General features: G+C 34.9%; 1 protein-coding gene across 1 annotated transcript in view; it reads right to left on the reverse strand.

Annotated features, from left to right (window-relative positions):
- Positions 1 to 789: 789 nt before the first annotated feature.
- Positions 790 to 12939, reverse strand: part of PDHX (pyruvate dehydrogenase complex component X) — a 46551-nt gene continuing 34401 nt past the window's right edge. The window contains exons 8-11 of the mRNA XM_083361420.1: positions 10575 to 10633; positions 8238 to 8396; positions 5336 to 5400; positions 790 to 1211 (exon numbers count right to left, since the gene is read on the reverse strand). Of these exons, the coding sequence (XP_083217546.1) occupies positions 947 to 1211; positions 5336 to 5400; positions 8238 to 8396; positions 10575 to 10633 (548 nt within the window). The 3' untranslated portion in view covers positions 790 to 946. The remainder of the gene's footprint in view (positions 1212 to 5335; positions 5401 to 8237; positions 8397 to 10574; positions 10634 to 12939) is intronic.

Below are 12939 nucleotides of genomic sequence, written 5' to 3' on the forward strand. Positions count from 1 at the left end.
TTCCTTTAGCCTGAAAGTTATACCTACTATATATAGACCTAAAAAGAATGGGTCCACGAAATTTTGGCAAACTGGAAGCACTGCCAAGAGGAAAATCCAATGACACCAGTTCCGCTGCAAACATCTATGTTCAGATTTTATTCTGAAACCATTGTTTTCAAAAGCTCACAACAAGACATACCACCATGAACTGTAGGTGGAAAACGTGTTCAACAGGAATGAAGTGTAGAATGTACTTTAAGTCTAATGACTAATATTGTTATGTAAGTGAATCTTGCACCCTATATTTTCTTCTCATAACTATACTGCTCAAAAAAATAAAGGGAACACTTAAACAACACAATGTACTGTATTTAATAGTAGGATGTCTACTGTTCTGTTCCCTTTATTTTTTTGAGCAGTATATTTATCATTATTAGAGTCACTGTATTTAGTATGCAGAGAATTCTTTACATAGCTGGATTCTTATAGTTGAATCCTATTCTAATTGTTTTTTAATTAAACAGCAGCACTGATGACTCAGACCAGTTACATTTTGCCATCTCAGTCTGGTTAGACTTAAAAGACGGTTTGTATTCAGCCTAGATAAAAGTTTAGCTTGAAGGAAAAATGGCCTTCTTTCCTTTTAGCATTTTTATACATCTGTTCAATCTTACCCAAGGGCTCTACGTGGTATATAGGCAATACCCATTTATATTAGAATGCACTCTAAACTTACTCTGAACCTGTTTGGTAGATGTAACGTGCATAATAGTACTTCAAGATATAGAAGCCAAGAGATAGAAATCATTAAACACCTTTTAAAGTTTATTTAAATAAATAAGCAGTCTAGGTTGTCCATGTCACACTATACATATTTTCCGAGCTTCTGTGCCCAGTTGCCTTTTAGCTTCTTTTGGAATTCAGTTTAAATATTTCGCCAAACACAGGATGAAATCTTGATCTTTTAACACAAAGCAAGACGCGCCGGATTCTCCAAGTTTGCCTTGAGCGTGTCTAAAAATTTAGAAGCTAGTTCATCATCGATCACTCGACCATCGCTTGACATAGTTATCGTTAGCAGCTGGTGTTGCTGAAGCTTTTCATTCCCATCTTCGTCCTCCACAACAGTGAGTTCTGTCCGAGATCCTCCCACAGCCAAGATGCAGGCTTGAGGAGGCATTATGAGACCAATGAAACTGTTGACACCAAACATTCCAAGGTCTGAGATGCTTTTGTTGGAAAAGGGATGAGAAACAGAAAAATAAGACACTCTGGAAAAATAATTCAGAAACTGTTTAGTGCAGGTAGGTAGAAATAAATAGGTTGTGATTTTGAATTTGGTTCTGAACAGTACAGTCAAGTAGTCTCACTCTTCATCAACCTGAGAGTAAGGGTACCTTGGGATAAGAACTGGTTCAAAATTCCATTTACAGAAGTCATGCAATCATTGATATACAATGATTTTAGTTTAAATAAAGTATCAACACACACACACACACACACACACACACACATATATATACATACACACAGAGAGAGAAAGAATGTGCATAATACAGTTAAAATATTAAATTAAGACAAAATCATAAGAAGAACACCATAATATGGAGCATAGAATTGCAATGGCATAGATATTATAATTTGATCATCAGGAGGCCATGCCCACCCCATTGGCGGCAACGGTGAAAAAGCTCCGATACGTTGCGCGACGTCGCGAGTTTGACATGTCTGATCTAACTGCTTCTGGTGTGGCTGCAATGAGATCATCCCAGGGGTATGAAGTGTTGACTACTTCTACAATGGTATACCCTAGGCAACGTTCTGTCTTAACACATCAGCTAAAAAGTCTATACATACAGTGACCAAACTGGATATTGCATCCCTCATGGTCCAAAATTATGGTCGTAGCAATTAGATTACAGCACTTCTTTTAAGGACTCAGTGACAAAAGATATTGGACCCCAGATCCAGATTTTGCAACTAAAGATAGAAGGCCTAAGTAGAAATACCTAAGGAGACTGGTGATAGATAAAACAATAGATGTTATAACGCTACAAGAGACATATTTGGCTGACGATGAACAGATTAAAGCTGTTAAAGTGCCAAATCTTTACTGGCAAAGGCTTACCCATTCACACCTATTGTTTTGGGCTGCTCAATATGGGACCCATGAACATCAATGGGTCCACAGGTGCTCTGCTGATTTTTAGAGATTATTTTAATGAAAACGTGGCAACTGGCCACACTTAAACAGAAAACAACAGTTTATTTTCAACAATATCCCAGGTCCACATAAAAACAGTCTTTCCTGGAAAATAAAATGGTAACTGCAGCTTAGATAAGCCAAGGTGGTAGAAAGCATAACTGAAGGGATAATGGCAAACACTCACTAGTATATCTTCTAGGAAATAGATGTTTTGCAATTAACTATGCCTAAATCCTAAACATGCTTCCACATAGTAGATTGGGAACTACTGATCAAATGATTCAATACAAAATATTCACTTGAAAAAGTAACCCATGAGTACTAACACCAGAATGCAAGCAAAGCAATCAACTCCCACAGTCCCTTAAATAGCTCTTTTGTTTATAAGGATATAATGTCATATTGTGGTTTTACAAAACTCGTGTCTAATGAGTGAGGAAAAATATCCATCAGGAGGATTTCAAGGTGATTGGAAGCACCTTTCCTTCTTCCACTGCAGCATAATCACTACTAGGAAATCTAGTAAAATGGTATTGGCACTAAAATATAGTGAGCCAATGAAATATGTTTCATTATTTTTATGTAAGCATTCTGGAAATCTGATCTTCCCATTGCCAGGTAAAGTCCATCTTCTCCTCTATAAACTGAACATGGCAACTCTAATAAAATACTGATTTGTTGGGTTTTTTTTGACATTTTTCCAAATCTGCAAGATTCCTGCTATCAAGGTTTAGAGCATTTGAAGATATGAAACAAAACAGCATTTCCCTAAAAGTCCCTATGCACAGAAGATCTCCGTTGGAGGAACATTTTTCTTCTTAACACTACACTCACACTAATTTCTGATTTTGAGTCAGCTTGGAAAAGAAATCAGACGCCATTAGAAAAGGCTGCCTTCCTTTCTAAAGGGCAGAAAACTCCCACATGCACCTTATTTCACTTTAACAGTCCAACACAATTTATCTCTTTGGCAAAGCTAAGATGTGATTGATGCTGACAATAGAGGGGATTGTTCTTTTCCTTGTACTTCAAAAGCAGTGCTTCCCGTTTCTCCTGGTCATTTGAAAGTTTGGAGCTACTACCTTATTCAAGAAAATAACAGTTGAAGGGCAAACAGGGTAGATGTCTGCTCAACAAATCTACCAAGCCTGAGAGGTAATGAAAGTGTGGGCTGGATGCAGTTTTCCACTCTTGCAATATGAGATACGTAGAAATATATTTCCCTTTACCACTTCAATTATACGTCCTGTATACGGGCACTGGAACATTAAGGGTTAATTAAATTCATTAAATTTACTCAAAATATCTCCAGTTTGAAGCTAACCTGTTTCTAATTCAGTGATCTGGCATAAATGTCATTCCTCCAAGTTATTCTAGTTCTACATAGTGTTATTTCAGATTCATGGGACTGATAAATGAAAATGCCAAGTCTTTTCACCTCTTTCCAGTTTAACATTAAACACTGTAAATCTACTATATGTCACAATTTTTCTTCATAATGAGCTAACAGTGAGTATTTTTTTTGTATAAAGCTTTTGTGCTGAAAAATGAGTTATTTTTTTATTTACTAGGTTTCTGTCCGCCTTAAAAGTGTTTTGACTTGCTTGCTTACTATTAGTGAATCATTTTCATGAATGTAATTATCCTAATAAATCCAATGCTATACTCCAAATACAGTAACAGATTCCAAGTTTTATAGAATAGCAAACATTATGATTTCATAATGTATCTAGATAGAGCATTATTAACATATGGGGTCCTTGCTGCTTTCTGAGTTTTTTTTCTTGCAGATGTTTCATTACTCTAACTCACAAGTCTGCAACCCGCGGCTCTGGAGCCGCATGCAGCTCTTTCAGCCGTCTCCTGTGGCTCCCAGTCTTCTGCCATGTGCAGTCCAAAAAAAAAAGTGGGACTAAAAAAGTTCAACCAATCAATTCAAATATGCAGGGTAGGTGCATATCTCGCCTTGGCTCCACTCTTCAGTCAAACCCTGTTCTGCGCATGTGCGCATGTACGTGCATGCGCACACATTTTTTGCGGCTCCCAGTTTATCCTTTTGTGAGGGAACCGGTTCCGAGTGGCTCTTTCACTGTTTCAGGTTGCTGACCCCTGCTCTAACTAAATGGCTTGGGTCCGGGATATCTGAGGGAACACCTGCTGCCGGCATCAGGTTCCCTTCGTCCTGTGCGCTCCCACAGGGAGGGCCTTCTCAGGGTGCTGCCGGCAAAGGATTGCCGGCGGGCAACACCCAGGGGGAGGGCCTTCTCTGTGGGTGCACCTGCCCTTTGGAACCAGTTACCCGTAGAGCTCAGGACTGCCCCTGATTTTCGTTCGTTCCGCCGGGACCTGAAGACCTGGCTCTTTGAGCTTTCCGGCCAGGACTGAGAATTTTTAATTCTTAATTTTTAACTTATTGTAATTGGTTTTTAATCAGAGTTACTGGGGTTTTAGATTTTTAATCAAGGATAATTTAATCTATTATAATTGTTATTAACTTTTTGTATTGTAATGTTGTTTTAATTGCCTTGTGAACCGCCCTGGGTCCTACGGGAGAAGGGTGGTATATAAGTTCAATAAATAATAATAATAATAATAATAATAATAATAATAATAATAATAATAATAATAATAATAATAATAAAATTTATTTATTTATTTATTTTAATTCCATTTATATCCCGCCCTTCTCCGAAGACTCAGGGTGGCTTACAATCTAAGCACAAATCAATGTGCTTAGCAATAGCCTTCATTCTATGTAAATGCCTGCTTATTATTAGGGCTTTCGCCCGTCCCCCCCCAAGCGGCATTATTACAAAGTCAGCTTATTGCCCCCAACAATCTGGGTCCTCATTTTGCTGAATGTCAAATTGAAAGTTAAATTCAAGAACCAACTTTATATAAATAAAATTCATATATAAAGTAAAATAATAAGGCAAATTGTAATAATCATAATGATAGCCTCAAAATAAAGCAGGAAAAACAGAAGAGAATATAGCAGTATATTCATTGTTCAGTTCACAGACCTTATAATGGAGGTTGGATTATAAAACATAGAATTAAGAGATTTACAAAGATTATCTCAAACATGTCCCCCCACCCCCAAAAAGAAAACCCCTGCCATTCTGTTCTGAAATATATTTAAATTACCTCAAAGATCCTCCTTGGCATTCTTCTGGAAGTAACTTCCCATCTCTTGCTTTTTTTGCTAAAGCCTACGAAAATAAGATCCAAATATAAATTATTTTAAATAATCAAGACTTTCAACAAAGTACATGCTTTTATGTAATGAATAGAGAGGCACATTTGATTGGGTTGCTAATTTTATGAGAAACGTCTGAATGGATTCAGACAGTTGCTACAATCTATGAGAGGTACTTTGAAGAAGTCATAAATTTGGATATCCTGGGAACAGGTTTCACATATGGAAAAAAGAACTGTGAGTAAAACAGAGAGAAGGAGAAATCTCACGGAGACTTCTTAAATTGCTTTTTAAAATTCCACATATGTTGCCCTATGGAGACCACTCGTAGTTATCCAAAATCCATCATTGTTTTGTTTACAGGATCTAGAAATTCAAAAGCAAACCTATAAATTAACATTTTTATATTAACAGGAAATCCCACCAAATGTCAACAGAAATCAGACCAAATGTCATAGAAAAATGTAAGCCTTGCAGCAGCCTTCAGAACAGACAGGTGAGAATAATTCAGTGTTAATTCATTTCTCCCAGGAGGCAATAAAACTCATGAAAAATCATGACATGTTGTGATTTTATATTCCATATTTAGATACTTTAAAATTAAACAATAGAATTGCTTTTTGAATGATTAAAAATGAATGGCAATTAAGAATTATCCAGACAAATGTTTCTTGAACTTTTTTCTCTCGGGACCCTTTCCCACTTTAAAAAAAATATGGAGGGCTGCTAAAGAGCTTTTGTGTGTATATTCATCAATATTTGCTATATTAAAATTTTTACTACATTCGCTGCAGCACTACTTCTTACGATTGTTTGATGGAATTTTAATATTGTAGTAGTTTTCAATATAGGCTGGCAAATTATTTTGAATTTGGGGACTTCTGGAAGGGTCTTAGCAAATCCCCAGGGATCCTAGGGCCATACTTGAAGAAACACTGATCCAAATTGTACTGGTACTCTTTTACTGGGTCTGTTCCAAGATCAACTTAGTGCCACAATAGAGAGAAGAAAAAAATTATGCACTGTGTAGTTTTTGAATATCAATTAAAGTGAAAGATCGATCAATCACGTGAGAAAACAAGTTTTGATTTCTGGGATATTTTGAACAAAGCATTGCATTCTGTTCAAAATACAGAAGCTGTATATGTGAATTAATAGCAAACTGAATTACATTTTTGCCAATTTCTTAAAATGTGCCTTCTGAAGAACATATTTAATAGCACAGCAATGAACTTGTACTCACAGAAAGTCCTAATCAACTGAGCACAAGCAGCTAAAATGTATTTAATACACCTTACTTCTGATATAAAATTGTACTGTTATTATCATACATTATATAATAATCTGGTTTTCTTGGAGCAGTGTTTTTTAATTTGATAAAACAGACATATTTTGCTTCGAAGGTCTATGTGGGAAGCAGACTAAGTAAGTCTCTCTTTGCAGTTTCTGCAAAGGCAGCATGACAAATATTGATCTCTTTTCAACCCCTTCTCTGCAAGCCATTCAGAAGTTACGAAAGAGGTAGATGCTTTGTGGAGCCATGATGTTTCGATGTTTATCTCAAGAAAGACTGATGCTCATCTGTCATAAACAAATAAGTCTCATCACCTTTGCCTCATGAAATTAGAGGTATGAAGATGCAATGCCACAATTCACAATGTTTCATTTCAAAAGGAGGAAATTACCATGATTGCTCCATTTTTCAATATTAAGTCTTCAAAGTTCTTTTGTGGAATCCGGAAGTTTACAGAAGTTTCCCCAAACCCCACAAACTATGCTTTCAAAGAGTACCCACTGTAATTTTTAATTCCATAATATTACAAATGCTCTTCAACCTAGAAAAACCCCAAATGGGTGCTTTGAAAACAAACTTGACATACTTATTTTTTAAAAAACTGATGGCCACATTCCATCAGTGGAAAATTGCCATCTTAAGCTTGGATAACTTCTTCCAGAATGTCTCATAGAGTTCACAGCTGCGCAGCTCCAACTAAAGGGCTTGTCTAAATTCGTCTTTTCAAGATTTTCAAAGGGTTTGAACAGTTCATATAGCTGGGGATATGAAACAGATTTTTTACAAGTGGGAATTTCATTAATTACAGAATTAGAAATCCGTTTCTCACAAAATAGCTTCTGAACTTTCAAGTAAGATACCTGGGGCTTGGCAGCCCATTGCCAAATATAAAGATCTGTAAACTGATGAATATTCATTGGTGAAAACTACAGTACATTAACATAAATGTATACTACTCTATTCTTTGAATAGACCATTTGCTTATACTTAAGTGGTCTACTCTGCCAAAGCATATCATGCCTACCCTAGAAATGTACATTAATTAGCAGACAGTGTTATTGACATAACCTATATTTATTCACAGAGTATTAAAAGGAATATTCTTACCCATGTTCAGAAAATTAATCTTAGTAAGGTTAAACACAGTGCTAATGAACTTATGCTAATATCTAAAAATATAGGATGTCTAGGTAATGCTAAGAAAAAATATTGAAACGGATGGCACAGATAACAATCAGGGAGAAAGGTTTAGATGGTTTTTAAAAAGAAGTGGACAGGTTTATAGATGATTGGGCTATTAATGGTGTCTAATATCCATTTACTAAAATGCACTGGATCAGTGCCTCTTGATCATAAAAGAGTTGACAGGTTACTGTGCCACAACAGTATACAGCGGTTCTTGCCTTCTATTCAAGGTTTGTGATTTTTGTAAACCAATCTTATCTTGTGCCTTATGGCCAGCCAAAAAGACACAATCAAAGAAACAGCTGATGTTTCCTCAGGGACATATAATTCAATTTTTGGTCTAAAAGAGACCTGGGTATTTGAAGACACACCTCTGCAGAAGCAGCAATTTCCTGAATTCCCTTGGATGCGGCATCCTTTATGATAGGTGTAATGAAACCTTGGTCTGTTGCTGTAACTATAGAAATGTCTATAGATTGCAATTGTTGGGGGCCTTCTCCGTTCCAGGTCACGTTCACATCTGGCATTTGCTAGAAGAAATAGAAACAGAGGGAGGAACAGATGTTAAAAATAGCAGTGAAACCAATTGTGAAGTTTTAAAAAGCCTTTTAGAATTGTGGCAATAAAAGCAATAGCAAATGAGAGATGATTTGCCTTAAGCAAGATCAAGTTAATAATAGCAAAAAAAAGGCCAAATGACTCTAAAAATAGACTTATCCTATTAGTGTATATCAATTTTGTCACAAAATATTAATGCAAATTATAGTCACGGGCAATTTATATCTGCAGGCCACCACACGATAGATTGGCTTATGCAGTTTCTGGGTTACATTATTAACAGAATTTAAACTTGTTGGAGAGCAACCCTCATTTTGTTTCTTGCTAGTAAAGAACTATGACATTCTGCCCCAAACATAACAGAATATTTATAGAATTTCTGTTCCCATTTAAATCAGGAGGAGAAAAGAGCTAAAAATTAAAAAATAAAAAGGATTGGGCGGAGTCACATAACGATATTGAAAGGAGAACCAATTAGATTGTTTGAATTTGAATTTGAATCTTTAATTTCACAAGTCAACTCTTAACATTTTAAAATTCAGTTGGTTTTTTTAAAAGGTTTTCCCCTTTAATATTCTGAGTTTTCACTAGAAGCAGACAGCTAATTTTAAAGATAGCATATTTGACTCTTCAGTTCAATTTGTAACATTCTTCTAATAAGCATTAGCCCACACCGATTCAAGGAGAACCACACAGGCCTCCTTAATCACACCAATATATGCACTGACAAACTGTCACTGCCAATTTCTCTTTTCAGCTGCAATTTTTCACACCACATAATGTATGTGGCATAGAAGTCTCCCACAATATTCAGAATTGATTTTCACAGTCTAAGAGTAGTTGAGTGGAAAAAGCACACATTTGAAGCTGAAACATTATATCTTATCTTATAATTATATCTTGTATCTTACCACTTTAAGAAAGCATTTTATTTTTATTTTTTTATTTTAATTCCATTTATATCCTGCCCTTCTCCGAAGACTCAGGGCGGCTTACAAGCTTAGCAGTAGCCTTCATTCTATGTATATGCCTGCTTATTAGGGCTTTCACACACACCCCAAGCGGCATTATTACAAAGTAAGCTTAATTGCCCCCAACAATCTGGGTCCTCATTTTACCTACCTCGGAAGGATGGAAGGCTGAGTCAACCTTGAGCCTGGTGGGATGCGAACCTGCACTAATTGCAGGCAGCTGGTGTTACTTAAGGAGGCATTAGCCTACTGCTCCACCAAGGCTCTACTATCTACTATCCACGTAAAAGATTAAACACAAATGGCACACTAGTGAAAAATCCTTTTGGATTAAGGAATTCTAAAATATACTATTAGACTCAATGTGAATGATGGGTTAGAAAAAAATAGCAATAGAAGGAATTGGTGGAAAATCAGTATTAGGTTTTCTTTGTTATACTTATATTTAAGTATACTTTATTATACTTATATTATACTTTTATTTAAGGATTTTGCCTATTTTCTCCATAAAGGCAAACTAAACACATTACATCTTGAGCTGAACTTAGATATACCTGAATATCAAACATATATACTAAATACTAATATACATGTAATGGCTTGGAAATCCTAGAATATTAACTAAAATTAAAATGAAGTTTTGGAAGAATTCTTGTTTCTTTCTCTAAGAAGCTAGATATCCCTTATCAATACAAACAACATTCACTGAAACAAAGGGTATAAAGCTATATAGCTATATATTATACAGTACAATAATTGGAAAACAATAAAATAGAAAATACATTTAGCTTAAATTTGCCAATACTTGAAGGAGATTGTAGAAAAGAAATATGGTGCCAGCTATCACCAATATCACTGTCCAACATCCATAATATTTAATAAGAGGAATTACAATAATTTCAAATCTCATGATATTTTATAAAAGATTGTTGAAAACAGGATGTTTCAAACCTAATGTAATGGTAAATGCACACACAAAAAAAGGTTTATAGATGTATTTGCTTAACATATTTTTTGCAACTTTTCTTCAAAGCAGGAATTGTTTAAAGATGCTTTGTATCTGGCTTGGAAGCATTCACTGCATTTGTCTGGAACACAATCCCAGAAAAAATATAGGTTTAGGAAATCATTAAGGTAAAAGGAAACAGGTGTGTATATTTTGCAGGACTGATTACTTACCTTAAGGGTAACTGCAGTTGCCTTGATAATAAAGTCATTTATAGATACTTTAACATCATCTGTGTGAAAGAGACGTTATAAGGCAAAGTTTAATAGAAAAAGTAGAATTCTAAACATGGAACATCATATGGTTAAAACACTACAATTATTTATCTTCACAGCAGCATTTTCACAGTACCACACATTTGAAATTCAGAATTTATTTGTGCTGTAACACAAGTTTCCTTTGGGGCTAAGCCTCACTCATCATGATTTTTTGAACTTTGCTAGTGCAGCTCTACAAGGTAGACTGGATCAGGCAACAGGCATCATGAAGGCCTAAAATACTTCTATCAGAATGACTATAGTAACAGAGTTTTGCACATCTGAATATACCTTCCCTCTTCCTTCTTTTATTTTCATCTGAATTAGGGAGGTAATTCCCTTACAGATTTTTGTAAATCTGTACCTTTATATGGCTTTAAGCCTGCTTATCTGTTCATTACCTTGTAATGATCTTCCCTCTAACAAGGCCATCCTCTCTATATCCTACACCTATGAACAATGCAAAAAAAGCCTGTCATTACCTGCTTCAATTTTTTAAAAAAACTTTTCACTTTACTTAATACCTGGTATTTTCCCATGCAAGGAGCAAGCAATCTCTATGAGATTGTCCAAGCATACTGTAGAAAATTTTATTACAGAATTAAATAACATAAAGTAAAACCTTGAATTAATAGACCAACCAAGACAGGGGGATCCAACCTTCCCAAAATGTCTATTAAATGCAAAATCACATTAATGTCAATGTACATTTTTGTGGAATTTATAGATTATCAATTTCATTTCAAATAATGTTTTTTCATGCCATGGCTTAACATGTCAAGCCTCCAAGAATCAATCTTAACATCTATTTTCATGCAAGCAACCCCGGTTTAAACTCATGTTTGTTTTGAATATCACTCCTGTAAGGATGGAATAAAAAAAATGAAAATCTATATGCATACATGCGTACATATGTATGTGTCTGTGTTGTGTGTTAGTTTTTAAAAATATAACAAACTGATACTTCGTTTTTATTGTTTTTCACATTTAAAATACAGAGCATGGCAGAATATAAATGAAATAAAATGAATTTAAACAAAATATAATAGAAGCAAAGAATTCAACCAAAATAGAACATAAAATCCCTTTTAATGTTAGGTACTAAAACACAGCGGATGTGCAAACACAATTTTGTGAGCGCAGAAGATTGAAACTTCGGAATAATTACACTTAATTGAACAGAAATTAATAGAACTACATTGTGTACAGATCTGCATAATGAAGCTGAAGTCATTATTTTAGTAACTTTAGGATATAATTCACATACTCATTCATAAATTATTGTTGTAATTCATAATTTTAATAAGAGAAGCAAAGCCAAGTAATCAGTGAATGAAAAAAGTGCATTATATTTTTTTTATAATTTGTAACTTTCATGCATCAATCTACCATTATTTTCAAATCTATTCTTAAATCTTAAAATAAGCTCCAAAAGAGGCACTATAAATCCTGTCATGCATGAAGTGGAAAAATCAAAATGATTGTTTTATATCTGTTCAGTCATAAGTAGGTGACATCTCAGTCTGTGATGCCTTTGAGGCTACTGCTATTTAAATGACATGAAGTCATTGACTAATCCTAAAATCGGTTTAACGGTAACAGAGAGGAAGTTTACTGCAAGCTGCAAAGTCTAAAAGATTTAACTATCATAAAACCATTCCTTCTCGGTTAATAGTTAGCTTGATGATGCACACTGATTCTTGGTAGTTCTAAATTTTGAGAAGTAATAAATTTCTTCTTATTTCTTCAGCTTAAAGAGATCAATCTCTGATCCATTTTTCTATATTACATTTTACAGCATGTAGCATTCTTTTATTGTTAACACACTTCTTCATTATAGCAACTCTGTTCATCTAAAATGATACCGCAACCACAAATATAGGGGGTCTGAATCTGAATGAACAAAAGTCAACAATTCAATATAACAGCTGGGTTCAAATAAATCAGTACTTTACAAGACTGGGTGAATGTTATTTCTGTTTTAAATACCAGAAATTCGTCGATTCAATTAAAATAGTACATATCTTATTGGTTGGATTTTCTGGGCTTTGGGAGATCAATGCCAATATATTGATCAGGATTTTTTTTGCAGATATTTGACCCCATGTCCCATCAAGCCTTCTTCAGTACAAAATTCAGAAGAGGAACTGACTGACTGTATTTGTAGTCTGCATAACTTTTGAACGCAGGAGTTGGTTGGTGACTGAAGGTCTCCAATGATCAATCAACTTTTTAGTGACTTCAAACATTAACAGTCTCTTTAACAGATCAATGGATCTGG

Source organism: Vipera ursinii (genome assembly GCF_947247035.1).
Source record: "Vipera ursinii genome assembly, chromosome: 1".
NCBI classification, from domain to species: domain Eukaryota; kingdom Metazoa; phylum Chordata; class Lepidosauria; order Squamata; family Viperidae; genus Vipera; species Vipera ursinii.